This window comes from Sapajus apella, unplaced genomic scaffold, assembly GCF_009761245.1.
Source record: "Sapajus apella isolate SASKATOON/1434 unplaced genomic scaffold, GSC_monkey_1.0 scaffold32, whole genome shotgun sequence".
Lineage (NCBI taxonomy): Eukaryota > Metazoa > Chordata > Mammalia > Primates > Cebidae > Sapajus > Sapajus apella.
In genome coordinates this window covers 9,399,060-9,426,497 of record NW_022436972.1, presented here as the reverse complement: position 1 = coordinate 9,426,497, position 27,438 = coordinate 9,399,060, and the positions used below count along the sequence as shown (strand labels likewise).

General features: G+C 40.0%; 1 protein-coding gene across 5 annotated transcripts in view; it reads left to right on the top strand.

The window, feature by feature from the left end:
• DCLK1 (doublecortin like kinase 1) overlaps positions 1–26,553 on the top strand; it is a 357,933-nt gene extending 331,380 nt beyond the window's left edge. For 2 of the 5 annotated variants that reach the window (XM_032294457.1, XM_032294460.1), the window contains 3 exons: positions 1,876–1,989; positions 6,991–7,064; positions 20,859–26,553. In XM_032294457.1, the coding sequence (XP_032150348.1) occupies positions 1,876–1,989; positions 6,991–7,064; positions 20,859–20,916 (246 nt within the window). In that variant the 3' untranslated portion in view covers positions 20,917–26,553. Of the gene's footprint in view, positions 1–1,875; positions 1,990–6,990; positions 7,065–20,847 lie in introns of all 5 variants that reach the window. The other 3 variants (XM_032294456.1, XM_032294459.1, XM_032294458.1) reach the window with 2 other exon arrangements.
• Positions 26,554–27,438: the final 885 nt, after the last annotated feature.

Genomic DNA, 27,438 nt, shown 5'->3' with positions numbered 1-27,438 from the left:
GGTACTCATTTATGGCCAATCTTCTGTTTTTTCAGCTTTCTCTGCCATGACCCTCGCACATAAACTCTTAACTAGAGACAAACTGTTTGATTTCTTGTTTTGCAGACAAGACTTTGTGGCTTCCACTGCATACACTGCACACCAAATATCACCTTCCTTCTCTCTGCCTGTCAACACACTCTCCATCATTAAGGGCCAGGTCAAGCCCATATCCCTCATGAAGTCTGCTGTGACTGTTCACAACAGAAAGTATGTCCTTTCTCCTCTGAACATCTTTGGTGCATCTAGCTGAGCCATCCAGCCACGCTGCCTTGTCACAGCTCTTTTTTGTCTTGTTGACCTGTTTCACGATTTTACATAGTGCATATTTTGTCTCCCAATTAACCTGCAAGGTTCTGCTGGACAGGGATCACATCTTCCTCCCACACTCTGCTATTCCTAACGTAGCCCTTGACACGCTCGGCACTTCGTGTGGCCCTGCTTCTGTTCCCTCCCCAAGTAGCATCCCACTCTACTGGAATTTCACTCTGTTACTAACACCAAAAAATGGAAATAGTGCAAATTGATATAATGAAAAAGCATTAGGGGTTTCCAGAAAAGCTATTAGAAGGGATTGTGCTTAATTGGCGATACATGCCTTGGAACGGGCCAGTTAGACCCAAGTTGTGAAGAAAAGAAATGGAGCTGAGGGTCTAGAAGAGCAAGGCCCATGCCTGCCTTTGCGCGCCATCATTTCTCCCCTGCCTACTGTACTGCCTGGTCCATGCAGGCGTGCAGTTAGTGTCCACTGAGTAAGTGAGTGACCAGATGCTGAAAGAAAGAGCAAATGCCATGCGGAGGGACCAGCTCATGCTACAACAGCCAGCACATTATGCTTGATAAGCAGCAGATTTATTTTCCTGGGTAGAACCAAGAAGTTACCTGCAAAATGATGGAGATGAAGAAAAGAAAAATAACAAATGGCATTGAAGTGATTGCCAGGAGTTTCTATATAGCAGTGAGTTACAAACACTCTATTATCCATTCGTTCATTTATTCCACAACTGAGCATCCATTATGTGCCAACGCCCTAACCTAAAATCTGGGGATTCTATAGTGAGCAAAACACAGTCCGTGCCTGGAAAGATCCTGCAGCCTTTTCATCATGAACTCTAGTATGTGGTGGCACATACTTATGACCCTGGTGATTGTTTTTCTAACAGTATTTAGTACAGGAGAACCATGTGTCCAGACTCAGTCATTGATGGCTCTAGCAGAGAATAGAGACCTCAGTTAAAATGAGCTTCATATAAACCACATCATAAGAACAGATGATCTGAAGGCAGCAAGAAGGATTTAAAATTTAAGGAAGATCTTTCTGCCTGGAAGGCTGCCTAGGATTTTAGAATGGCCAAATGAGTAGCCGTGGAACAAGGCTGAGTTTATTTATGGGCCATGCAGAAGCCCAAGCTTGCCAGCCAAGACCCTTGGCCTTGGGTCGAAATGATGGGTTAAGAGGGCAAAAAATTAAAAAGAAGATGTTCATGTTGTTTTTTTTTTTGGTGGTCTAGATTAACTTGCTCTTTGACATGTTCCTAGAGCCGTGGTTGGAATAGATTTTATTAGAAACTAAAAACAAATAATTTTTTTTAATTTAGAGACAAACCTCTTAGGGTCAGATGACACAAAGCAAATTAATTTTAGAGCAGATGTGGAAATGAATGAGACCTTGGAGCAGTGCTTCCAACAACAGTGTTTAATGAGTAGACATTGGCTGGTTTATTTCTGACATCTCATGAATTCTAAGATCACGGCCTATGACTAGAAGATTTGGCCTTCATTTTTCATTTATCTCATTTTCTTTCTTTTTCTCTTCTTTTATTTTTTTTTCTCCAGGATGATGGCCTCCCAGAAAATGAACATCAGCTGTCAGTAGCTGGAAAGATAAAGAAGCATTTCAACACAGGCCCCAAGCCGAATAGCACAGCAGCTGGAGTTTCTGTCATAGCAGTAAGCATCTGAAATATCCACCTATAACTTCTTTAAAGCAACCCACCTAAGAGGCAGGCATTACTCAGGAGATTCTCTAGCCAGAGACAGCAGAATGGGTCATTTCTTTAGACAGCTCAGCCACTTAATGCACTAGAGGAGGTATGGGACTTATATATATTAGGTGTTTCTGCAGATCATTTCCCTGGGCGTCACATCATTATCCAACACCTCCAGGGTGTCTTGCAGTATATATTAATTTCATGATTTATTTCTTCAAAACAGAAAGCCTCCCCCATGCTGGACACTGTACCAATGCAAACTTTTTGGCTCTAAGAAAAAGAGTTCATGGTGTCCTTTTGCCAGGACCTAGAAAGGAGAGGGAAGCTGAGAGAGATGACATTGCAGGGAGAGCTTGGAACACTGCAGATCTTCATACTAGACCTAAATTAAAGTCAAAGCATAGCAGAAAGCTACGCAGTGAGATTTTCGGTGAAATTGAATTACTGTGAACAGCCAACGAAGTCATGATGTCTTGCTCCTTAGAAATTTCTGTTCTTAAAGTTAAAAGTCTTTAAACATTTAGTATTTTATTGATGTGGCTGCACAAGGACTTTTTTTTTTCTGTTCTATACATGCAGACATACACTACAAGCAATTTGATCACAGCTGTAGGCAAAGATTAAATTGGGCCGAGGAATAATGAAACCTCATACTTCCTGGTGTCATATTCTAGAGTAAATATATTCAAGTTTCAATTACTTGAGTTTTTAATAATTTCCTCTTTTTTCCAGAGCATGTATATTTTAATAGCATATTCAATCTGAAAATCACTTGAGTTGTTTTTCTTCTCCAAACAAAGAATTTAGGACATTATGATGTGGACTTTTTCAGAAGTATTTATGCTACTAAACAGTACCTCTCACTCATGAGCAGTACTGAATATTGGACTATTCTAGGTGTTTTCAGTTTCTTTCTTTTTTTTTCTTTTTGGGTTGTGCAAGAGCTCTAAATAAAACTAAAGATAAACAAGTGACCTGTTGGATACCAGCAATCCCAGATCTGGGTTACTAAATATTTGATATGAGATTCCAGAATTTGCAAATGGTATGAACGTGTGCATTCACACTCTCGTACGGTTTGCATTTCAGTAGTGATTTACATGCGTGTGAGCAACTGGCACACGAGGAAAGTGAAAGGGAATGCCTACTCTTCGAGATGTTCCTCAGTGCCGCTGAAGTTTTACAATTTCAAGTTGTTCTTGCCCTCTGTCTTTAATTCTTTCTAAGAAAATTCAGTGTAGACGTAAATTAGCCTCTACATCTTCCATAGATGGTCAGTGTTCTTTGTTCTGAGCTGATATTCAGTCAGTCATTTTTGAAAGTAACACTCTCATGGTGATTCTCTACCACACCAGACATTCATACTCTGTTTCCATTGTTCGTTCAAGATCTAAGTCTATTCCAAACATTTGATTCCACAGTTTTCTTTTGGAATGGACTGCCAGCACGCTTGTCCATGAAAGGGACTGTTTTCCTCCTGCTAAGGGCTTACAGCTGCTAGAGAGAGTACCTTTTCCACTTCTGTCATTTTGCTTTTGTTTTCTTTTTTCCCCTGGTCGTTTATTTTAATCAGTCTTTGGTTAAGTTTGCCTTGGTTGCTCAACATTGGTTTGTTCACAGTATTCTAGGAGTCTCATAATGATTAAGGGCAGGAACGTCAGGCAATTTTCTAATTGACAGACTACATATATTTGAGGGGAAATCCTATTTTAATCAAACTTGGATAAATTCTGAAGCCTTATTCATATGAATTCATTAAAACCTCATCTAGGTGGATCTTAAAACACTCGTTAGTATTTGGAGATCAAAGATCCACTATTTTTTTTTCCTAAATGTCATGATTGGACCACTTTGAATGCAATTTTGAATGCAAGTTTCTCAATTCATCACTAACACTGTTTCCATGGGAACTGCACAAACTGGTAATATACTTACAAATTGTAAAGCGGGCCGTGTAATGCTGAGCTATGCGTTGGTTGCATGCTTGTTTAATCTTTACCACTGCAGTTTGGTTTTTTAAAAAATAATTATCGACTTAATTCAGATTCAAAATAATTGGCTGGTTTCAGAAAACTGTATCTTAAAAATTGCCTGTCAGATCTACAGCACAATTCATATGTTAACTATCAGCACTAATATTTCAAGCATGAAAGGGACTATCAATGTAAATTTCAGAGGTTGTTTTAAGAGAATCTAGTCTACCATACTATGTACATTTAGGCACCTTCTCCAGAACACTTTTCCCTCATAAACATCTCTAGCTTCCAGAAGAACCCAGCTGAGGTCCCTAGCCACAGGGTGGGGCTGGGAATTAGAAACAAGACATTCTGGCCACCTTCATTGAATAACTTTCAGAATCGCACTGAATACGTCCAATTATATTGCATAACCATTTTTTCATTCTTAAAGTGCAAAGACTCTCGGGGGACTATCACAGGAAAAGGAAGCCCTGGCATTAAGTAATATTCCAAAGTATGACTGCCAAGAAAGTCTATTCTGCTATGAAGCAAAATAAGTGGGAGGTAGAAGAAAAATTTTTTATAAATGGTATATTCTATAAAGTAATATAACAATTAATTTACCCACATCATTAAAAGTTCAGGAATTGATATAATACAGTGATGACTTCTATTTGATAGATTTATAAAAACTAATTTCAGCATAAATTTCATTCACGCAGCATTTTCCTGGGTATATATGCTCTCCCCAGAGACTATAAAATAATGTATTTTAAACTGCCTTTACCATAGGACTAATTTTTTTAGAATTACATGCACCCTTTAGAATTTTTTATTATTATTATTGTTTAGGATGTAGTGTTAGTTTGTGGTTTGGTGGGGGTGGGGGATCAACAATTAAATCATTAATTTTTAACTAGTACTTCTCATTCCTTAGTTAGAAACCTAACTACCTGCTGGAGATCACCAGTACTCGAAAAGTAATCTGTGACACATTTTGCTTTCTTAGAGTGACAAAAGAAAAAAGCATACTGTCATAACCGGCAGGCTCTCTCAAAGGTGTAATTTATGATATGAGCCTAGTTTAACATGGACTCAAGGTTCGGAACTGTAGTGTTCTTGTTCATGTTGCCATCTTTTTTCTTCTGCTTCACACTCCCTACTTTATTAAGACCAAAGAAAGGACAAATGATAACTCTATGTTAAGGTTGCAAGGGGCCTTGAGTTGCCTAGGGGAGTGATTACCAGCTGGAGATTCACAGGGATCACATACCCTCCTGAAGGAGGAAAAGTGCTCTGACATTAGATCAAGCCCTGGGATTAGGTGGAAGCCATTGCATTCCTTAGAACTGCCGCAGCCTGTGCCTCTCAGAGAGCCTCCATTGTCCCTCTGCTACCTTCCTCAATAGTTGGGGTATTAAAAAGAGAGAGAGAAAGAAAGGGAAACAAAAGGTTATTAAAATGCAATTTATAGACATAAAACGAATTAGAGATGACATTTTAACGGTGAACTTTTTGAGAGCTGAGGGAAGAGAGAGAGGCATTATTAGATTTGCTCAGCTTGATGAAGAACCGGTGACTAAGATGTCAGTTCCAATTTATTTTTCCTCATTTAACACTGTTTATTATTTTAACCAATAATTTTCCTAATGCTTTAAAGTTCTTCTTTTGCATTTTGCTCATGCAAATAGAGCATTTCAGTCTAATTGAACAAATCCATACTAATCAGCGTGCATGTAATTGTGACACTGGGAAGCTTAGTTGTAAAATGAGACCTGTTATATGACACTTTGCCTATAGATGGCAATAGAAAGCTAATTACTAAGTAACTGTCTTTGTGGACAAGCATACACCTTCATCTTCCTGAGAGCAAGTATACTTCGATTTTTTTCTCAATAAAATGAAACACACATTTTAAAAAAGATGAAAACCTCACACTGCATTTTAGGAACACTGGGATAGCCTAGTTTATTATCAGAACACCAAATCCTCCAAGCAGTTTTTAGTTTAAATGCCTGGTGCCCTGGCATGTTTTTGAAATGCCTTTGTGAATTTAGAAGCAGAAACTGTCGTCAGCATCATACCAGCAATGCACTTGAAAGAACACATGAGCCTTTCTCTGAGAAAGATGTGCAAGCTGCATCCTCTCGTGGGCAGAATGGGGAAGCAGGCACACAGTATGATTATTGTTCTTCAGGTTTTGGGGATTGAATCTTTTATTCCCAGGTAGCCAAAAGCTAACATCTCATTCCAGGATGAACCACTCTGAGAACTTCTCCTGTCTTCTATTAATTATGCTTTGTGTTAATCATAAGCATTTAACTGTACATATGCATTTTTAACATATAGTGAAAACTTTTTTGTTTTATTTCATTTTCCATATTTTCAGAGAAAATTTATTGACTGTTTTATACTATATCTTTTTAGTTTAGAAATGTAATTAAGATTCACCTTTAATCAGTTCATATATCTTTTATAAAAAGGAAAAGATTCACCTTTCATAGTAGCTCTGCTTTTGAAGATTAACTCAGAAATTTAAAGTGCTATAATTGATGAGGTTTCAAAACCTGATTCTTTTCCTCTTTCATTTCATAGTTATGAAGGCCTCAAATTTAAGCCTTATGTGGTGATACTCTTTGGGGTCCAATCTGCTTTCTCTTAAGTGACTAATGCTGATTTCAGTACTTTATTGAACTGTGAAGCATTTTCTGTTCTATGGCATGTGAAGAGGTGTTTATATCTTTTGAAATTGAGAGGACTTGATTAAATGGTCATGATCAGATCTATATGAGCAAATTGGCCTCCAAGATGTTCATGAGGGATTAGTGTCTTGTCTTGCCTTTTTGTTTGCACTGTGCAGACTTAGGATATTAGCTAGTTACCCTGCAGAAGAGGCATCGTAACTATATATACATATAGTCAGTGAAGAACAGCTTGGTCTGGAGTCTTAATTCTTTAGCACAATGTTGATCCACTGAGTTGCCCCATTTCTCTCTGCTCAGCTGGACCACGGGTTTACCATCAAGAGATCAGGGTCTTTGGACTACTACCAGCAACCAGGAATGTATTGGATAAGGTATGAGATGGTGCAGCTCAACAGTCAGTGTTTCCATGGCAACGTGCTGGCAGTCTCCATTAACCAGTTCCTTCGGTGGATAAACATGCTTTTGATTTGTTATCCAGTCCATATGCTGCTTTATCAGTTTCATTTTAATCTTGATTGAGATGCCACACCCCCTCATTCCTTTTTTTCACTCATTATTCACACTGACATTTGCCAGCTTTCTTTCCATTGCACATGCTCAGTATCAATTTTCCTTATGGTTAAAAGGACAGTATATTTAGTGCTAATGCCAAAGCATTTTCCTGATATTGCTAATTAAAACAACGATTTCCAGTGCTCTTCTGTCCCTTAACAAATGGAAGAACAATAGCACGCTAGTGTGTGTTCTATAGAAGCATATACTGTCATTTTAAAGTCATCAAGCCCAACCTTGACCTGATTAGATGGATAACAATGCATTTACACTTAGTAGTAGAAGCGCCTCAAAGTACGATGGGCTATAGAATGCATTGTGTGTGTTGGTAAGCTTGTGTTTTCAAATTCTCCACCTTTTTGTTCTGTTTTTGTTTTATTGTTTCCTCCTCCCCCTGGAAATCCTTCTATGTATTAGCTATTGCATGAATTTATTTTTCAGTATTTTGTAACTGTCAGATTATCTAGCTGGCTTATCTGCTCAAGCAAAAGGGATTATGGGAGGTATCGATTTTTTTTAAAACTGGGTTAAGAATTCTATCCAATCGCTTTCTATTCTGGTCAACAGCCCTGCCATTTCCTTCAAGGGGCATTGTTTGTGTCTCTAAGTTATCCACAAGCAGGATGCTTTTTGGTGGTTTGAGAAATGAACTCTCAGAAGTCCTAGGGAGCTTGTTTTCTCCATCTTAATGTTTCTGAAGTGATCTCCAGGTAACACTCTATGTCTTAGTGTTTGAAAAAAAAATTTCCAATGGTTTTGGCATTTGTTTTCTCCAAACTGTGGAGCCTACCTGTAGTAAGATAGTGGCTGCCTGATACTGTTTCATGATTAGACTGCAAAGTTTTACAAAAAATATAAAATATATATGTGTTTGTATATATACATTTATAATATATATTATATATATAATGTGTATGTGTATATATATATATATATATATATATAATATATATATATGATTTTAGTCCCAATTGTTACTCCTGGTTATTTTTCTATAATCAGACAGTCCAAACATAGCACACAGAAAAGCAGAAAGGGGCATACCTTGACAAATGATTCAGATATACTAAAATCATGATCATTTCCAAATCTGTTTAAAGCAAGAAAACAGCCAAACCACAATAAAACTTTCTAAGGTCATTTTGACATAGAAGACTGTGTCTTCTCCATGTATAATGCATGTAGGAATTGCACATTCATTTATTTAATTTACCTGCATAATTAGCCTTATAGATGTAGAAAGAACTTGATTTTTTACCTTATTTTGGAAGGGGGAGGGTGAGTTAATCATAATTTGCCTTTGTGCAGACCCTTCTTTTTTGACTTTGTAACACAGAAGAGGATTCATCCATCTCTCACTTGTACCTGAAAGAATATATACTTTCAGAAGACTGCACATATCAGGAATGCACATCTCAATAAATATGCATGAACTGATCGTGCCCCTGTAGGCAGCACCCAGGTCAGGCACAGAACATTCCTAGCATCCCAGGGGTTCTCTTCCAGGAGTCCCTTCCAGTGTTTACCCTATGGGTAAACACTGACCCTAGAGTCTAGCAACATTAATTAGCTTTGGCTGGTTTTGTACATTATATAAATCGAATCACACCATGCTCCATCCTTTTGAAATTATATGTCTCCTAACCTCAGGAATATTAACCAGATATATATGTGTAAAGCTGATATACAATTAAAAATAGGCATCAGGTATATCTAATTACAGTTGTGCCTATTTGTATAAAAATTACACATATAAAGTCATAAATTAAATTACTAAATTTGTAGGATTAAGGGTCGGAACAAAACCCCAAGTAAATACAGTAATTAATAAAGGGAGCCAAGTATAAAAAGGCCATTTAAGTAAAATCCTAGTGATGGTTCCCATCAGCAGACAAAATGACACATCTCTGAATAATGGGCAGGAGCAGATGGGAGATAATCTCTTTTTTCTTGCACACATAAACTGCTCTGTTTTCCAGCTGGGGCAGTAACAACAATGTTTATAGTTAATGCTGTACTGAACAGCGCACCCAGTATGTAAAGCTAAATTGGAGAAACGATGCTAAAAACTCATCGGCGTATATGCTTAATTAGGAAGTTTTATAATGCCATTTAGCCCCAGAACATACACGCTCTCCTTACTGATTACAAGTGCTTGCCTTTTATCTCCACAGAAGTGGGAGCATTTGTCTAACCACGGTGGCAGCCAACTTTCTAACATAAACAATCATTACAGGCGAGCATCCCTGCTCCCAATTGTTGTGTTTAAAGCGCTCATCGCTGTTTTTACTGCTCTAAGCAGAACGCTTGGGAGTCGGGCTTTCTTTTTGTAAAGCAGATCGCATAAGGGCACAGGCTGGGAAAACCATCTCCTCAGGGTGCCCAGAATTGGTGTTTCCCTTGTAACTAGTTTTTTGGTGATTGTAGAGAAACGGTGGGGGTTTGTTTTCCCCTTTCTCTCCATTCTCCAGCCTCTTACCAGAAAGCTGCTTCCAAGGGAGCAGCATCCTCCACTTGACCCATGCATCCAGGAGACTTTACTCTTATCACCTGGAGTCTGGGGGGACGCTGCCCAGGAATGAGCTTACTGGGCTATTCCATGCTCTCCTGCCCTAACAAGCCACCATTTTCCCCTGCTGCAAGCCACTGGAAAACACTTACATCCCGTTACAGTTTCCCCCTCCTGGAAGTGCATCCTGATTCAAAGGGGACACAGTCACACACATTTCTACCTTTTCCAAGTGAAGCTGTCACCATGGCAGGTCCTATGTCCTGTAACGCATGAAGAAGAATCCTGCACCTTCAGCACGCAGAACAGGGCGACAGCCAGAACCGGGTAACCCAATTAAATAAATATCAAAACAAGACATAAGCTAAACACGAGAAATACGATAAAATGGGGAGGTGAGCTAGGACAAAAGGGTGGTTGAGTTCCCAGGCATGACGTGACTAAAATGTGCATATTGGATTCGAGCACCGTCCTGAAACAGTGAGTAATGAGGCAGAGCGGTGGCGGCCGCGCGCTGTCTTTGCGAGGCTATTAAAAGGTGTCATGCTCAGTTGTTAAAAGGAATGGGGTCAGTTAAATGCATCTTGCTCGGCGCAGGTTTGAGAGAACTGTTCCCCTGGAAGCCAGGGAGGAACCTCGCTGTGGTGTGAGAAAGGCTCTCGGGCCAGCCTCAGCCAGACGCAACCAAACGTATCCAGCAAGTTGCAATGCATTGCAGGTTGCTCAGTGGCAAGTTGTCCTGGCCTTGCTCTGCCAAGTGAGAACACGGTCCCCGAGGAGAGCCAGAGCCTGATTAGCAGGCAGGAGCAGATGCTGCACCCACTCCATAGGCTCGCTCTGTAACAGAGTTGGGGGGTTCATTTTAACACATCAAAAAGTCATAGATTCAAACTTCAAAACCACTCAGACTGCGGCTAGAGAGAAGTCTCAGGAAAGCAGTGAGGATTGGTCTTGCAGTTGCACCGTGGTACCCAAGCCTGAGTTATTAGGCCAAGAGGCTCAAAAGATGAGTGATAGCTATGCCTGTTGTGGCATGAAGGTCACCAAGGGTCATTGGAAAGAACATGGGAATCGTGAAACATGCGTTACATTTCCCAACTCAAACAGGTTGCTCACTGAGGTTTTATTTTCTTTCGTTTTCAGAGGCCCCTTAAGAGAGGGATTCCAATGACATATATGTCTTTTTAAACTTTAGCTCACGTATTATTAAAAAAGAGAAAATGCCATGGCATCCCAAGTCTTAATCATTGAGTGTAAATTGAAGTGAGATTTTTAACATTTTCCTAAGATTCCTGATGATTCTAGATTGACTGGAAATGATGTAGTATCGTATTTATTCTGGCCATGCCTCAGAACTTCTTTCCCTCGTTTTGACTTAAGAGTGAACATCTACGTACATTTCTACATATTCATTCCTACTATACTTTGTGAATACTCCTTAGTGAGGGTCATTGAGAGGACAGAGGTTTTTTTTATTATTATTATTGAGATGGAGTTTCACTCCTACTGCCCAGGCTGGAGTACAATGGCACGATCTTGGCTCACTGCCATCTCCACCTCTGGGGTTCAAGCAAATGAGCCACCATACCTGGCTAATTTTGTATTTTTAGTAGAGATGGGGTTTTACCATATTGGTCAGGCTGGTCTCAAACTCCTGACCTCAGGTGATCTGCCTGCCTCGGCCTCCCAAACCTCTGGGATTATAGATGTGAGCCACTGCACCCGGCTGAGGATAGAGGCTTTATGAAGTGTAAATGTGCAGAAAATCATACATAAAGAACTTAAGTCTAAGTATTGACACACCTTCTATTAAGAAAGGGTGTTAATGTTCATAGGCTGAAATAAACAATTCTCAAATACATGTCAGACACAAGGCACTTTTAGAAATTAAAAAGTCATGAAGGCTGGGCACAGTGGCTCACGCCTGTAATCTCAGCACTTTGGGAGGCTGAGACAGGCGGATCACCTGAGGTCAGGAGTTCAAGACCAGCCTGGCCAACATGGTGAAACCCCATCTCTACTAAAAATACAAAAACTTAGCCAGGCGTGGTGGCGGGCGCCTGTAATCCCAGCAACTGGGGAGGCTGAGCAGAAGAATTGCTTGGACCAAGGAGGTGGAGGTTGCAGTGAGCCAAGATCGTGCCATTGCACTCCAGCTTGGGCACTAAGAGCAAATTTCCATCTCAAAAAAAAAAAAAAAAAGTCATGGAGATTGAGATGAAATGAACTCGATTAAAAATTGGCAGCCCAGTGTACAGAAAGAGTGTGGCCTTTGGAGTCAAGAAGCCCTGGGTTTGGATCTAGTCCACCCCACTTCCTGCAGAATGACCTTGGACAAGTTACATTCTCTGTCTGGTTTTCAATTTCCACACCTACAAAACAGAGAAGAGTGTTATCTACCTTCCATGTCTGTGATGAGGATTAAATTAGCTGCCTGTGCAAAAGTGCTTTCACACAACCCAGCCCAAAGAAGAAAGTAAAAAAATATTGCTTTCTGTTTCCCTCTCTTCCAAGAGCAAATCACCCACTCCACAGATTTTCCTGAGAAAACCGATATCTCTCCAGAGAGAGGCATTTGTTATTAAAATAGAATCGTGAACTTTTTTTATGCTCTGATTAGGCTCAACTGCTCAGTAATTCATATGTCATACTTCTTGTGTGCCTTTGTGGCGTTAATGTTTTACCTGAAGTAGCTATAGCCAAAGCTCTGACGAAGTATAAGTTTAAAATGTGAAACTCTAGGACAGAGATTGGTAAAATATGGACAATAGGCCAAATCTAGCCCACTTCCTTTTTTGTAAATAAAGTTTTATTGGAACACAGTCACATATTCGTTTACTAATTGTCTGTGGCTGCTTTTGCCCTACAGCAGCAGAGTTGAGTAGTTGAGTCAGAGAACCATGTGGCTTGTACAACTTAAAATATTAACTATCTTGCCCTCTCCAGAAAAGTTTTCCAATACCCTTTCTAGGGGGAAAATATGTCTAAATTAAAAGACACCATTGTACAAATGCAAATTTTACAATACCAGGATTAGGGCTTGTTAAAAACTATATCTCCGCTTTAGTAGAAGAGGCCTTCAGTAAATATTTGTTAAGTTAACAAATAAATGATTGACCTCTCCAGAGAAGGGACCATTCTTTCACTGATTTTCAGGATAGACATGTTTTTGAAGAGTTGGATACGTCAAAGTTCGGGCAATCAAATCACATATGAGATGCTCCAGAATAACATCCCACTTTTGGCAATCCAGGACTAAGGCTTTTGGCAAGGTAGAAACGGTTTCTGCAATGAGCTACCCCTGACTTACCTGCTTTGTAAGCACTAAATTTTCATAGAGTTTCTTAAGGCAAATGTGCTCTTGGTGGCTGTTTAATTCACTGATATGACGGAGAACAAACATGGCAGTTCCACTGAGGTTGAGCTTCTATGGGAAAATCAGGGGCTACTGGGCAGAGGAAACACATGTATTTTGTCCTGACCTCAACTCCCACCAATTGGCTGTAATTTTAACTGTCTGATGGGAGGCCATCAGAAACCCACTGCAGAGCTAGGCCAGTTTAAGACTATTAAGAACCAGGTCCGCAGCAGAAGCCTGTGTTTAGGATTAGTAGTGCAGAAGCACAAGGTCAGCTCTCCCAGGAAAATGGGGAATCATATTTAAGATAGTCATGCCTAGGAAGTAAGCAGCTTGGAAGGCTACTCAGCTGCATCCCAGGACGCCCTCCTTTTCCCATTTTAATGGTCGTCTTTAAGGAAAGCCATGCCATGTCTTCAGATACAGTGCCATTTCTGGCAAGGCCTCAAAAGGATATGAAAGCAAAACAAAACAGAGCCTCAATAAGCATGAGAGTAAGCCCAATAAAATGAGGGGGGTGGATATTTCAATTGATTTGTCAGTTTAATTTTACTAGCAAGCAAAACATTTCCAAAATGACAAGCAAATCGTAATGTAGTCCCACAGAGTGAGGGTAAGCAAAAGAAAGGGTTCCTGAGATTAATGTCCCAGCAGCTGCATCCCCAGTTCAGTCTCCTAGGTAGTATGAATAATGGATGGGCTAAAAGGCAAAATGCACAATAATGTTCTTTTATTAATGAAATGAAGACTATTTGTGATGGCTAGCAATAAATTAAGAAGAGCAAAAAAGGAAAAGCAGTCAATGTTTGCCTCTGAAAAATGCAGTTACTTAAATCCAATAATTACTGCCATGACAGAGAACATCGCCTCACAATGAAAATGAGGTACATCTCTTGCGAATCCTCCAAATACTGCAGAACAGAAATGTGTTTGGTCCATAGACTGGAAGGCCTATTGTTTGCTAAGAGAAAAACATAACCCATTAAGTAGATCGATGGTGATATTAAGCATATTCATAGAATTTCATAGGTGAAGGTTTCCCTAGGGATCAGGCAAAATAACCCCCCTTCAGTCTATGGACCTGGAAATTGAGGCTTGATTTGGTTAGAAAACATGTCCAAGGTCACATAATTAGCTGAGCTAGGACAAAAAGCTAACTCTTCTGACTTCACCTACTGCTCCTTCCAAGGGGATCACGCTAAAGCTACCAGACGAAACACTCATTAGAGACGTGGGGTGACTGAGACTGGCAAAACCTAAGCTAGTGCTTCGGTTCATGTTCTTGATTATTCCCGACCTTCTTCCTCTATGCTATGTTTTTCCTCTAACGTTGCAGATATACCAGATGGGTAGTTCGTATGTCTGTATACTGATTTCCAAATTTAATGTCAGAACGAAGGATTTAAATTATCTGAGCACATGTGGAGGACAGTGTCATTTCATTCTAACAGAAGAGGCCACTGGCCAAATTCAGTAGATGCAGCCTTTGTGGGAATAAATCTGACATTAGGCAAGCACTGTCTTGTATTGATGTATGGCCTGGTGTTACAGCAGGCACCAACATGATGGGGATGGATTTCCCTAAGCTACCATGTGTGCAGCCACCCGACTTGCTGAGGTGGCTGGCATTATTTTACCCTTCCTCTGTCTTCACACTTGACCTAGCATCTGCAAAGGGCTTTGTGATAAGCCAGGGCTTACAGTTTGCGGTAGGAATACCCAGTGTTTCTCTGGGTAGGACAGGTTTATATTAGTCCATTTCTCTATACCATTTATTTAATCAACCATGTGTTCTCTCTTTACCAGCTTCCCCCAGGCCATCATTAGTCAGCTCTCACCCACAGCATAGCAGTCGCTATTGTGCACATATTTGAAGTAACTAAGTTAGAGCTGCATCCTTGGTTACCACTGGTCAACTCCAGAATCTCAAGATATTTCTTGCTCACCTCTAACCTGTGATAATCAGCACCAAAATGTGATAATAATACACTCTTCAGAGTCCCTTAGGAGCTCTTAATGAAGTGATAACTTACTAAGGAAACACCTGGGATTCCCATTGCAAGCCTATTCATGTAGGTTCCAACAAAGCTACAAACTGTGAACAAAATAACTGACGAAATAATAAATCTGTTAGGAACTCTTAAGTATTCACGGAGCCTCAAGCCTATACCTGAGGACATCCTTAATTTACAAAAACAGGCATTAAGAAGAAGAGACACTATTTGCTTGATGTCTGGGGATTTTTTTTGTGATTGATAAAGAATAAACCTATCCACATACACACAAACAAAATCAAGCTAACTCTTGAGGAACCAAAATAATGATAATGATAATAATAAGAAGAAGAAAGCTGCCTTTTAGAAATGGTTGAAAGGGCTCAGAATCTGAAGTTGTGATGCAGGATTTCAGAGGAACACATTATAGTTCAAATGCTTTTTGTTTCTGCAGTGGCAGGGAAGAAATTTTCAATTGGATTACATGTTTTATGACAATGCCTTATAAAAATTATAAAATAGCCTATTGTGCTATTTCCTTGGTAACTTCATCTGTCCCAAACTGCATAGATGGGCTACAAAATTGAATTGGAAAAGATGAAGTGCATATATTTGAGTCAAGTTAATTTTGTAGCCACAAGCTTCTAAACATCATACACGACAGTGTTTAGTGTTGTAAGAAGTTAGACCACAGTAAAAGCTTGCTGAATGAGTGAATTTATAAGAGAATTTTAACTTTATCTGACATAAGAATTTGGTCATATTTGAAACATAAATTATAGTCTTAAATATTGCCTCTTATTACCTTTAACTTCTTACTTTTTTGTGTTAGAGTTGCTTTGAATTCTACTTTGTGTTATTGTTATTATTCAGAAAGTATATAATCCCCTAAAATAATGCTGTATTAATTAAGAAGTATTTAATACATACCTAATATGTGTGCCACAGTATACTAAGCATCTGGAAAATGCAAAGAAATTTCAAATTCTACCATAGAGTAGTTGGCAAGGTATTTGGGGAGTATGCAAAGAAAAAAATAATAGAAGGTCAGTGTGCAATTAATTTCCAAAAGTTTGGTCGAAACACTTCTTGCCTAAGGAGTTTAGGAAGAAAAAGTATGATACAGAAGATAAAATTTGATCAAGTGTTCAAGAATGAATAAATTGGCCAGGCGCGGTAAATCACGCCTGCAATCCCAGAACTTTGGGGGCGCTGAGGCAGATGAATCACCTGAGGACATGAGTTTGAGACCAGCCAGGCCAACATGGTGAAACCCGTCTCCTAAAAATGCAAAAATTATCCAGGTATGGCGATGGGTGCCTGTAATCCCAGCTACTTGGGAGGCTGAGGCAGGAGAATCACTTGAACCCAGGAGGCGGAGATTGCAGTGAGCCAAGATCGCGCCACTGCACTCCAGCCTGGGCAACAAGAGCAAGACCCCATCTCAAATAAAATAATATAAAATTAAATTAATTAATTAATTTGAGTGGGAAGAGAGAGGAAGAGAGGTAATTGCATGTTGGCAAGTACCTTGAACCAAGAAGTAGATGTGAGAATAAAGTACATTCAGAGATGTATCAGTTTGGACTGTTTTTATGGCAAGTGAAGAAAACCAAAACCAAACTGGCTTAAGCAAAAAAGGAAATGTATTCTTTTACATAGCCTGAAAGGTTCACAGGTTGAGTCTGACTTCAGTTATAGATGGATCCAGCACTGTCAGTGCTTGGTTTCTTGACATTCTTCAATCCTGCCTCTCTGTATTGGCTTTAGTGTTGGACTTCACATGGCACTAGGATGGGAGAAGCAGCTCCAGGCTGCCATCCTCTCAAAATTGTAAATGTGAAGTTTCAGCAAAAGTCTTACCATGTCCTATTGATGGGGTTGGGTGCCCATCTTGGGCCATTCATGGGTACTGGGGAATGCAGTAAACTCAGGCTTGCTCCTGGGTCGCAAGCCCACCCCAACCCTACTCCCAGAGATAGAGGTAGGGTAAACTTCATTGAAATCACAGAGTGTGGGAGTGAGGAGGTGTTCAAAGGGTAATTGAGATATGGTTAACCATAGGCAGAGTAAACAGATGCTGTGCTTGTAAATCAAGTGTCCACTAAAGGAAGACAATGAGTCCACTGAAGCCATAGGATCATTTTGAGTAATAATAGTTATTTCACACTGGAAGTTGTTACTGGAAGCACATTGCAAAGGCTGGGACAAGGACCCTGTAGAAATTGATCTGACAGCTGTATGCAGGATGGACCAGAAGATGGGTGCTCCAGAGAGAAGCAAATCACCTCTACTGTATTTTCTTATATTTCAAAAGCCACAAAGTTATTGAAGAGAGAGAAACAGATCACCTCCATTGTACTTTCCCATCCTTCCCATCTTTCAAATGCCACAAAGTTCATAGAACATCTACTGTGTGCTATGAACTGTTGAAAACACAGAGACGATGTCCAAGACTTGACCTTGGTCCTCCAAAGAGTCTACAATGTGGTAGGGAGAACAGTTCATTAGGGTCAATTATGGGTGCAGGCAGGATTAACAACGATAGCGGTACTAGATTGTCATGGAAACAGAAGGAAGAAGTTCCTAAAATACTTTCTGTAAGCAGAGTGAGCTGGGGCCCAGAAGGAGAGACCTGTTGGCAGGAACACCCTCTGGAACATCTCTGAGAGCAAGTCAGTTGGGAGCCCTCAGTGCTGGTTTGAGAATACTATGAGGACCTGAGCGTAGGAAGCTGCACCTCTGTCATCAGATTCAGGTCTCCTTAGGAGTTTACGAGCCTCAAAATGCAGAATGTGTACACAGGATTGTGTACGCAGTGGTTCCCACCCGCTTCTCCTAAGAGAAGTATCTCTGATCATCAGTGTGGAGAAACCACTGTATTTGGCCTTTGATGCTAGCTGTGGCCAGTTTCTTCTCCCTAGCTCATGCTGGCTGGGAACAGAGAAGGGAGGAGCTGCTGGGAGTGCAGTGACTTTTTATTGTTTCAATAAACTTCAGAGTAAATGGGCAGAAACTGCTTGGGTTTTGCACAAGAGAAGATTGAGTTTGGCTCCTAGTTAGCAATGCATATGGGCAAGTCTCTTCACATCCTGGGCCTCAGTTTCCCTGCCTAAAGACAGATTATTGGACAAAAATGCGTTATAAATTCTTATTCAACTTTTAAGAGTCTGCAAATCCAATAGCAACAACCTTGAACCACTTACTCCATGACACACGCCCATGACCATGAAACGTTTCCAAGAATGAGTGTCATGAGGATCCTGGGGATCCATGCAGCTGAAAGCTCAGGAGCATTTGTGCACGAGGCCTTATGTACAAAGGTGAACATTTAGAAAGCTGCTGACTAGGGAAATCTGTAGGAGTGGCCAGAACTGACTGCTTCAACAGGGACAGGGCAAGGGCTTTTGAGGTAGGACAAGTAAGGAAGAGAATAGGATTGTGCTTTTAAGGATTTGCAGAAATGAAAATGAGGGTGAGGGGACCATCCAAACATGGGCTCAACATTAAGTGCCACCAGCTTCTGCATAAACCTAATCACAGTATTTTTGAGGGAATGGTATATTTCAGTGGCTGCAGCCGAAAGTGTGAAGTATTGAGTGGATAATGGGAAGACGAGGTAAATATCAAGAAGGTGCCAGTGAAAATGAAGGAAGGAGGGAAAGTACTGAGTTAAATTCTAATGTGGGCTTTGTGCACATTGCTTTTCTGTGACCTGCGGTTACTTAATTTTAAAACGATGTCTTACATAGAATTGCAAAGAAAAGAACACATTACATTTCTGGGAGTCTTGGCTGTTTAGAAAGCATTGGCACATCCATTTCTACCTATAGCAGCTCTGTGAGAATGGAAAGGTGCTCCTTATTTAAAAGATGAGACAGCTGGGTGAATGGTCAGCAATGGACAGAGTGGGACGCGAAATCCCTGACCACAGACGTGATGTGCTTTTCTTCCCCACAGCTGACTGCCTCTGCTCACGAGTCAGAGTTCATTCCAGTGCCAGTGACTTTTCTCTTTCTCAAGGAGGTAGAAATAGAAAGATTTTTTTATACAACATAAACTCCGCGAGGAGTTTATGTTACTCTTGGATTAACTACAAAATGCTTTTTATGTAAGGCAGACTAAATAGACGTCTGTTTTTTCACAAACATTCAACTCTACACAAACAGAACATTTCAGTTTGCTTTGAAAGCAAAATACCATGTGTTGTAACTTTACAATGTTTTAAATAAAGTTAGGAATTTGGGTTTATGATACTGAAAATATCATAAAATCAGTGGGTATGAGACTGAGAACTATATGAGGATACTTAAAAATTCCACAAGTAGAAGAATCAAAGGTAGACATTTCAACAGACCAGTCACTGAATCATCGTATTAACAATCTAGTGAGACAAGAAGTGAATTATTGAGGTTTGTCTTCCTCATTGGTTTATAACACTGTTCATTCAGTGTGTGGATAGTTTTTAAAGTAGAGCAGTTCAGCCCAACGAAGCCACTTACTGTACTGGTTCTACACACTGCCTCTCTTTCTCTCTTTATTACTTCATTTTGGAACTTTGATTGGCCTATTTTAGATCTAAGATTGCCCTAATGCTATACTGCAGTTGTATGAGGGGCTTAGTTTTCACTTTGTTCTCAGAACCAGGCTGGCTATAAATTTATCTCTGTTCTTTGAAGGAGCTAACAGTAAATTTTCAGGAGGAAAAATGGTGGCATACATCCCTGTAGAGGAAAAGTAATCTCTTAAAAGCAGAATAACCTCCAGGCTACATCCTTTTAAAGAGGGATTTTCGAACAAGAACGCCTTCAACTTTCACATGTGTTCTATATTTTTCTTCAGATCTCATACCTACTCTTCTGCTTTCTGTGTAGGGTTTCTCTGTAATGATCCAATTTTCCCCCACACCCGTTAAATCTGTGATGAAGTCTTGCTGTCCCCCATTCTGATGTCATCATAACTTCCAGAGCTACAGGCAGATAGTGCATCCGGGAATCGTCGGAGGTCTCCTCAGGAAATTGAGGCATAGAGACTGGGAGTTGGAATACCTACCAAACTGAATCTCAGTTTCATAAATTACCACATACTATGATGAAAATGAACTTTGTAAAAGTGACGTGGGAAGGTTTCCACTTGGTTTAATTGCATTCAAAGCAGTGTTCAATTTCAGGCATTGGCTTCATTAAAATTAAACCAATCCTTCCCAGAGATTCAGCCACACTCCCTCAACAACAGATAATAAGATCATTTAGAGTGAGGAGGGGCTAAAAGAACAGGATGAGCAGTGGCTCCATTTCTATGTCTGACTGTCAATTTCATCACCCTTTATCTGTATTATGCAGCTACCCCGAGCTGTATGTTGATTCCCGTTGCCCAGGGAGTGTTTTTACACACAAGATGCAGGCACCCCTTTACAGAGAAGGTGGAGGTGTCCTCTGGCTAGTCTAGGAGCCACCAAGGGTAAATAAATGTGGAGCTAGCAAAAGTCTGGGGAGGGCCTGGGATGGGTCAAACCCAGTACACCATCCATCCTGCCTGTGCCTGCAGATGTCATGACCAGGTCGCTAAAAGACCTGGATTTGTGGGGAGCAGAGGACTCCCTAAGAGTGGTGACTGTCAACAAAAAGTGAGCCATGATGAACAGGTGAACTTGGCCAGTGTATTTTTCTGACCTAAGAAAGTTCTAGAAAGAGTTTGTTTTGCCATTTCCCTCGCCCTAATTGTCCTCTTTCTCATTTTATGCCCCTGCTAGACCACCGCTCTTGATAAGGAGAGGCAGGTTTTCCGACGAAGACGCAACCAGGATGTGAGGAGCCGGTACAAGGCGCAGCCAGCTCCTCCCGAACTCAACTCGGAATCGGAAGACTACTCCCCAAGCTCCTCCGAGACTGTTCGCTCCCCCAACTCGCCCTTTTAATAAGACCCTTTTATTCAAAGTCCTAGCTTAACCCTTTGAGACTCTGAGATTTTTTCCCCCCAAATTTGTGTAAAACAGTTTCATCTGATCTATCTAGCTCTCAATGCTTGAATGGCAGAACTGAAAGTGTTTTCAGGTATCTTTGTAGCGGTTTCCCTTTACTGAATGAGATGACACGTGGTGTTTGTGAAGATGGTTATTTGCTGCTAATAGAGTCCTCAAAGGGTTAAGGCCAATTTGCAATTTTTTTTTAAACTTAGAAGCAATGAATGTTTTCATCAGTCAAGCTAGGATCTGCAGTATGTAATATAGCACTTGTTAACCCTCTGAGTGCATTGAATTTTATTGAGAACTCTTGTTGGGGAATTTTTCAGGCCTTTGGATGTATACACACATGTTTCTTGATTTTACTGCAGATCAAGGGGTGTTGTTAGATGCTGAAATGTCCAGGAAGAAAGGACATTTAGAATGATATCTTGTTTGTCCTTTTCTGTGGGTTTAGAACGTGGCAGGTTTATAACTTCGACACATGCACGACTCTTTCTTCTTCACAATCCTATTAAGAAACTGATTTTTTTTTTCATTAGAGATGTGACTGTCAGTTGCAGTGAGTTCTGCATCAGAAGTGGAGGGAATTGGGTTTGTAGCAAAGAACTTGACCCCGAAATAGATGGTGCCCCCCAAATTATCTCCACATGAAGATGTACTGATGATGCCCCAGAAATGCTGCTTCCATATCAGCTGCTGCTGGCACCAGCGCAGACTCTCAGGGAGTCACCATAGCTTGTCTTGTGCTTGGTGAGTGAGGGTCTCTCTACACAGTTTCAGACATCTACAGGAAAGAAACAACTGGTGGAAAAGAGCAATAAATTGCCCGGTGCTCTACAGGGCTGGAATTTCAAACAGAAAGAGGGAATAAGATCCCATGCTTTTTCTCACCTGCTTTTCCATGCACTGTGGTCATCGCTGTGCAATCTACATCTCGTATGAAATCCACACACAGGAGAGCTGGGGCACAAGGGAACTGGAGGCAAGTGCTTTGCAAGATGGCTGAGGAGAAAGCACACTGGGAACACAATCCAGAATGTTCGAAAATAAGTTTTCCGTGAATAAACCACTGGTAAGACAATTCCATGTACACCTTTAGGTTACCTATGTAGTCTCCCAGGAAGAGCAGGATGAAGGACCTAGATGATACCCCTGAGGATAAAACCTCCATCCCCTAAAATGACTTTTTTTAATACTGCTATCTTTCTCTGTCCAGGATGTCATAGTGTTTTTCTGTCTGTGGGCCAAGTCCTGTATGAGACCTGTATTTTCACTCCTGGTACCAAATCTATCTCCCTAGCGTGGTGTCGCCAGGCCTGAGTTTCTTCTGGAACAGATTTCATTTTAGGATGGGGGCTCACGGCTTCTGTGCATCACCGCAGGGCTCAGAGAGGATACGCCTGGGGTGTCTTAGAGGCAGGTGGCCACCTCAGGTGTGCTCCCAAGGTTTGCTCGGCTCTGGAATCCACGAGACAACCAGGGACTGATATCTCATGAAATGTGTGTCTGGGTGGCTGAACAGTATACCTATGTTCTCTGTTTTGAATATACTTTAATATCTGAGAGTCTTAAAATTTGTGAACAACGTTTCTATAGTCCTTTACCTTCAAATGCATGTTCACCTTGCTGCATTTTTCTCTTCAGCCCTGAAACTATGGTCTACATTAATATGGATTTTTAGATCACATGTCATTACTTTTGCAACACCATCTCCAAAATGTTTTGCTCTTTTACATTTAGGCTCATCTCCGTGGTCTGTGTTGTCCTGACATGTAAACAGCATATTATTTATTGAGGTTTCTTTTTCTCCCTTTTAGAGCATCCAGAAGTGATAACACACAAAATCACAAAGTAGCATAAATCAGTAAATTAGTTGAGTTGTTTTTTTGTGGGGAGGTGGGGGTGGGGGGCACAGAACACCGGAAAGAGTGTTGGTGTGTAGGTAGAATCCACATTAGTGAGGAACACTGAACTAGTCGGAAATTACTGCTTTCTCTAGAAATATAAAGCAAAGCACTATTCCAAGGCTAAGGAGTAGCTCTACATCCTGGCCTCAACTCTAAAGGTAAGAAGAATGCAATGGGCAGAGACCTACCTGCAGTGGACTGTCATTTTCCTTTCTTTTCTCTGAATTACTGCATTTCCTGTGGGCATTAACCATATTGCTACAATGTCTAGTGTACTGAACCTGCAGCTCATGGCTCAGGCCTTTTCCCATCCACACCTAGGGGGACTCTGGACTGTGTGAAGCTGGGGAGTGTTTCTCAGTGCACTGTGGAAGGACAGCTCGGAAGAACGCAGGGCCCATTCAGCATGGGGATCCCAGCACATCACTGTAGAATTTGAGTGATCTATGCTGAATAAACAGTGGAATGTGACCAGTCAAGTAGAAATCTCGAGTAATCAGATGGAATGCAATCTTTCCAACATTAAGCTACCAAGATCCTGAATGTCAGAGATGCACTCAGAGGGTTGACAGACAAGCACAAGGCATGCTGACTACATTGGTGTATCCAGATTGCTTTGCTTTTAGCCAGTGCTTTCTAATTTTTTTCTCGACATTCTTGGGACAGTTCAAGTTTGAAATAATTAAGTGGTGGTGTTCTTTAAGGAATTTCTATAACCAAATTGATCTTATTTTTGATTTCACTTATCATAGAACAAATATGTACCATTATGGCCGTGTATCTATGTAATTATCAATTTAATCATCACCACAAGTATTTCCATATTTTTCTCCCAAGTATTTAATATAGCTCTCTTATGGTGGTGGCCTGGTGATGGGGACTGTCTTTCTTTTACTGACACATGACCAACCATATGGCATTTTCAAGGGAATTTTAAGATTCATCTTTTCAGTTTGATAGTAGACTAGTTAAGGAAGAACTCTTTCATTACTTGCATCGTGTAAATCATCTCTGTAGACATGAGTTCATATTAATGAACACGTTTTTTCTCCACATTGTAGCAGAAATCATTTTATTCGTCATAATCAATGAATATGTGATTTGCTCCAGATCGTTAGAAGGAAAAGTAAGATTTCGGTCATCGAAAATGTTTTTACCGTAGCCCTCATCTAACTTACACGTGGTGCATATTAAAAATAAGCAGAAAAAAAATGTGAATAAATTACTGAAAACACTTGGTGTTTTGTGTTCAATGAGACCTTCCTGCAACCTGCTCCCCATGGGTGGCGGTTAACAGGCCTGTCAGATATTGTTGAAAGAAGGCAATATATCCATGAATGAAGGCTGAAATTGCAATCCTTTACCCTTTGAGGCATATTTCAGTTGAAAACAAAAGGAAAAGAAAATTTGGCTTAGAGGGTCACAGAGCTCCCATATGACCAAGTCTCAAGCACATTAAATCACAGTTGTTTACTGGCCAAGGGCGTCCATTAGACAACTCTATCCCACGTGCTGAAGCTCAATCGTGCTGAGGGAGAGCTTTCTTAATATAACTGTGTTGCTCCTAGCCCTCCTCTGGGTAAAAATCCGTCAGCATTTCTATGATAAACTCCTGTTCTCAAAGGTTTTTAATTTGACCATAAAAATGTGCCCCGGGCTGAAGTTTGCTGTGCAGGGCCTGTACCTAAGAGTGAAGGTTTACTTCCTTCTCTTTCCAACTTCTTCCCCATTCTCCGGAGAAAAGAACAACAAAAAAATCTGGTATGGCCCCTCCCTAATAGTGATTTCAGAATTTTGGAAAGCACCAAGATCCAAGATGGTAGTTTTAACGTAGTTACTTATTCGGATGTATTTTTTAAAGTTAATGGGTCACCTGGCATATATTATAGATAACATACCTTTTCTGTAATTCATAAGTCAATCATTTTTTAAACTGCTACACGTTATTTTTTGCCCAAAGATTTTAAAGGACTTGAAGTTGGTCAGTTCAAAACTCAGCTTTCTCTACATATTGTCTGCCATTTCCATGAGGAGTTTGGGAAAAATACTCTCACACAGACCCTTACTTTGCATGCAGTTTAGAAGGTCAGATCTGTGCTTCTTTAGGGGATAGAGATTTCCTTACTTAATTGTCAAATTTCATGGAGCCATTTTAGTCTGTTGGGAAAAATAGTGATTAAAAGCACTTCCAAAATTAACATTTTTGACAATTCAGATATGATAAGAAGCAAGAGAAAAATAACATACTTTACTCTTTTCTTTCTTAAAGGCAAATCAGTGAAACTTGAGGACACACTGAACATTTGATAACTGCAGATGTGCTTTAAAAATTGGTTCAATGGTGCTTATATATGAAACAATAACAAATGGGGTTCCTAGGACTGTCAGAAGGAATCTTTAGTTTGTATGTAATTACATACTAGAGGAGGAGGTGCTTTTAAGCCAGTCTTTTACTTTTAATCATCTCAAATATGCAACCATTCATCCAGTAACATTAAGGGTCGTAAACTGGTGGGAAACAGGAAATTCAATGTACAGGCTTAAAATGCCTCTGGTTAGAGTGGGGTTTTTTGTTTGTTTATTTTTTGTTGGGTTTCGACACCGAACATCATTTCTGTGGTCAAGCTTCTAACTGGCATGTGTTTTGATCCTGAGGTTTACCATATCTTGCCCATAAAACGAACAAAAGATCTAGTTTTTTTTTTTCCCTAAAGGAAGAGCACCCTCTAAAATTAACCAGACCTGTAAATTTCTTCAGTGTTTGTTTTTGTTCAAAGGAATTGAGACCCTTAATGTTGCTTTAATGTAAAACTATATATTTTTGTCTGTGATATACTTTATTAATTTAAAGTAAGTAATAGTTCTAAAGTCTTCACTGTCGCTATAAGTGAAAATAGAATTTTAAGGTGATGATGAAGATGCTATAATGTCCATTCATTCCAGTCCAATCAAATGTAGTAAGAAAATGTCCTTGAATAGTTCTCTAGGGACAATTTCTCACTTGCCATTGACATTAATCTTTGGTGTATTCTCAGAAAAAACAAAAAGAAATTGAAACCGGTCCCAGGTTATAGTAATATCCTCAATAACTTTTTAAAAAAATTTTTATTAGGAAATTAATACTAGCCTTTTTCAATCTGGCTGAAAGAAAATTATTAAAGGATTAGTTGAGTGTGAAATTAAATAGTATTTTGCTCATACATACTAAAAAGGTGGGTAGGAACTTGATGCATTTAAACAAGTTTCTGAAAGGTTTCAATTTGACACAAGAAAAAAAATTCAATGTTTCCTTTGAAAATACTGAATTTATCACTTGCTGCATGAATCAGATGACATAGGTTAATCTTTGATTTTCAGAATCCTAGTGAAATAACTTCAATTTGTGTCCTTAACTAAAGGTGGAATGAGATCCAGTTTTCCCCCAATCCTTCAGTTTAAGTGAATACATGTAGGTTAATGTAGAATGAAATCATCGGTGATATATTATGTTCATTTATCAACTGAGCTTTTTTGATGTTGCCTGTTTATATGTAAAACATGTTCTTAAAGTTAATAAAATAATAGTACTTGGTGTACGAACTACCACATAATACCCTAGCTGCAGGGTGCCCTCCTCAGTTCGTTTTGCCATGTTGGAGTAAAATTTCATTTTTGTTCAATTCATAATTGACACATTCAGTCCACGAAGGAATAGCCCAGCTGTGTTCTTGGGGGGAATTCTCTCTGTGCAAGGCTTTAAAAATTAGTCATGCGGTCAGAGTGTAGCTTTCCCACATGTCCTCCATAGCACAGTGTGTATTTCATGAGCATAATTCAAAAACAGCTATTCCAAAAATGCCCTTTTTCATATATTACCTTCCTTCCTGGGCCACTGACTTGGATAAACACAGATAAATCAAATACCATTCAGCCTTATTTTATCCTTCAACCTATGTGCACAAGCTCTCCAGAGAAGGGTGTTGTTTTATCCACTAACCTGTAATTAGCTGCCATTTTTATAGCAATTTCCCATTAGGCATTCCATGCGTAATATTGACCTTACAGAAAACTGCAAAACTGTACAATGGATTTAAGTTCTTTCCTATTGAGCTTTTCAATGCTAGGAGATTGAAAAGTCAGCCAACAAAATTGTCTGCAGGTCCCCTGGTGTCCTATGAAGGTGCCAGAATATCTCCGAGTGCTTGTAAAATTATCAGTCACCTTCCCTCCCATCCACAGGCTGCTGCTGCAGCTGCTGTTTTCCCTTTGGCTATACTGTCGTGAAGTCACTGGGTCCTTTCTAGATTCTCCGGCAACTGCTGACAAACAACAGCTAAAGTGATTGCTTCCTAAAGACCATTACCTTGTTTTACGAGGCTGACAGCTCTGCCAAAAACTTGCCATCCAAAACCTGGGCCTTGGTGTGAAAGCCTCAAGCACAAGTCTGGAATTGGAGATGATAAAACTGCCAATGGGAATTG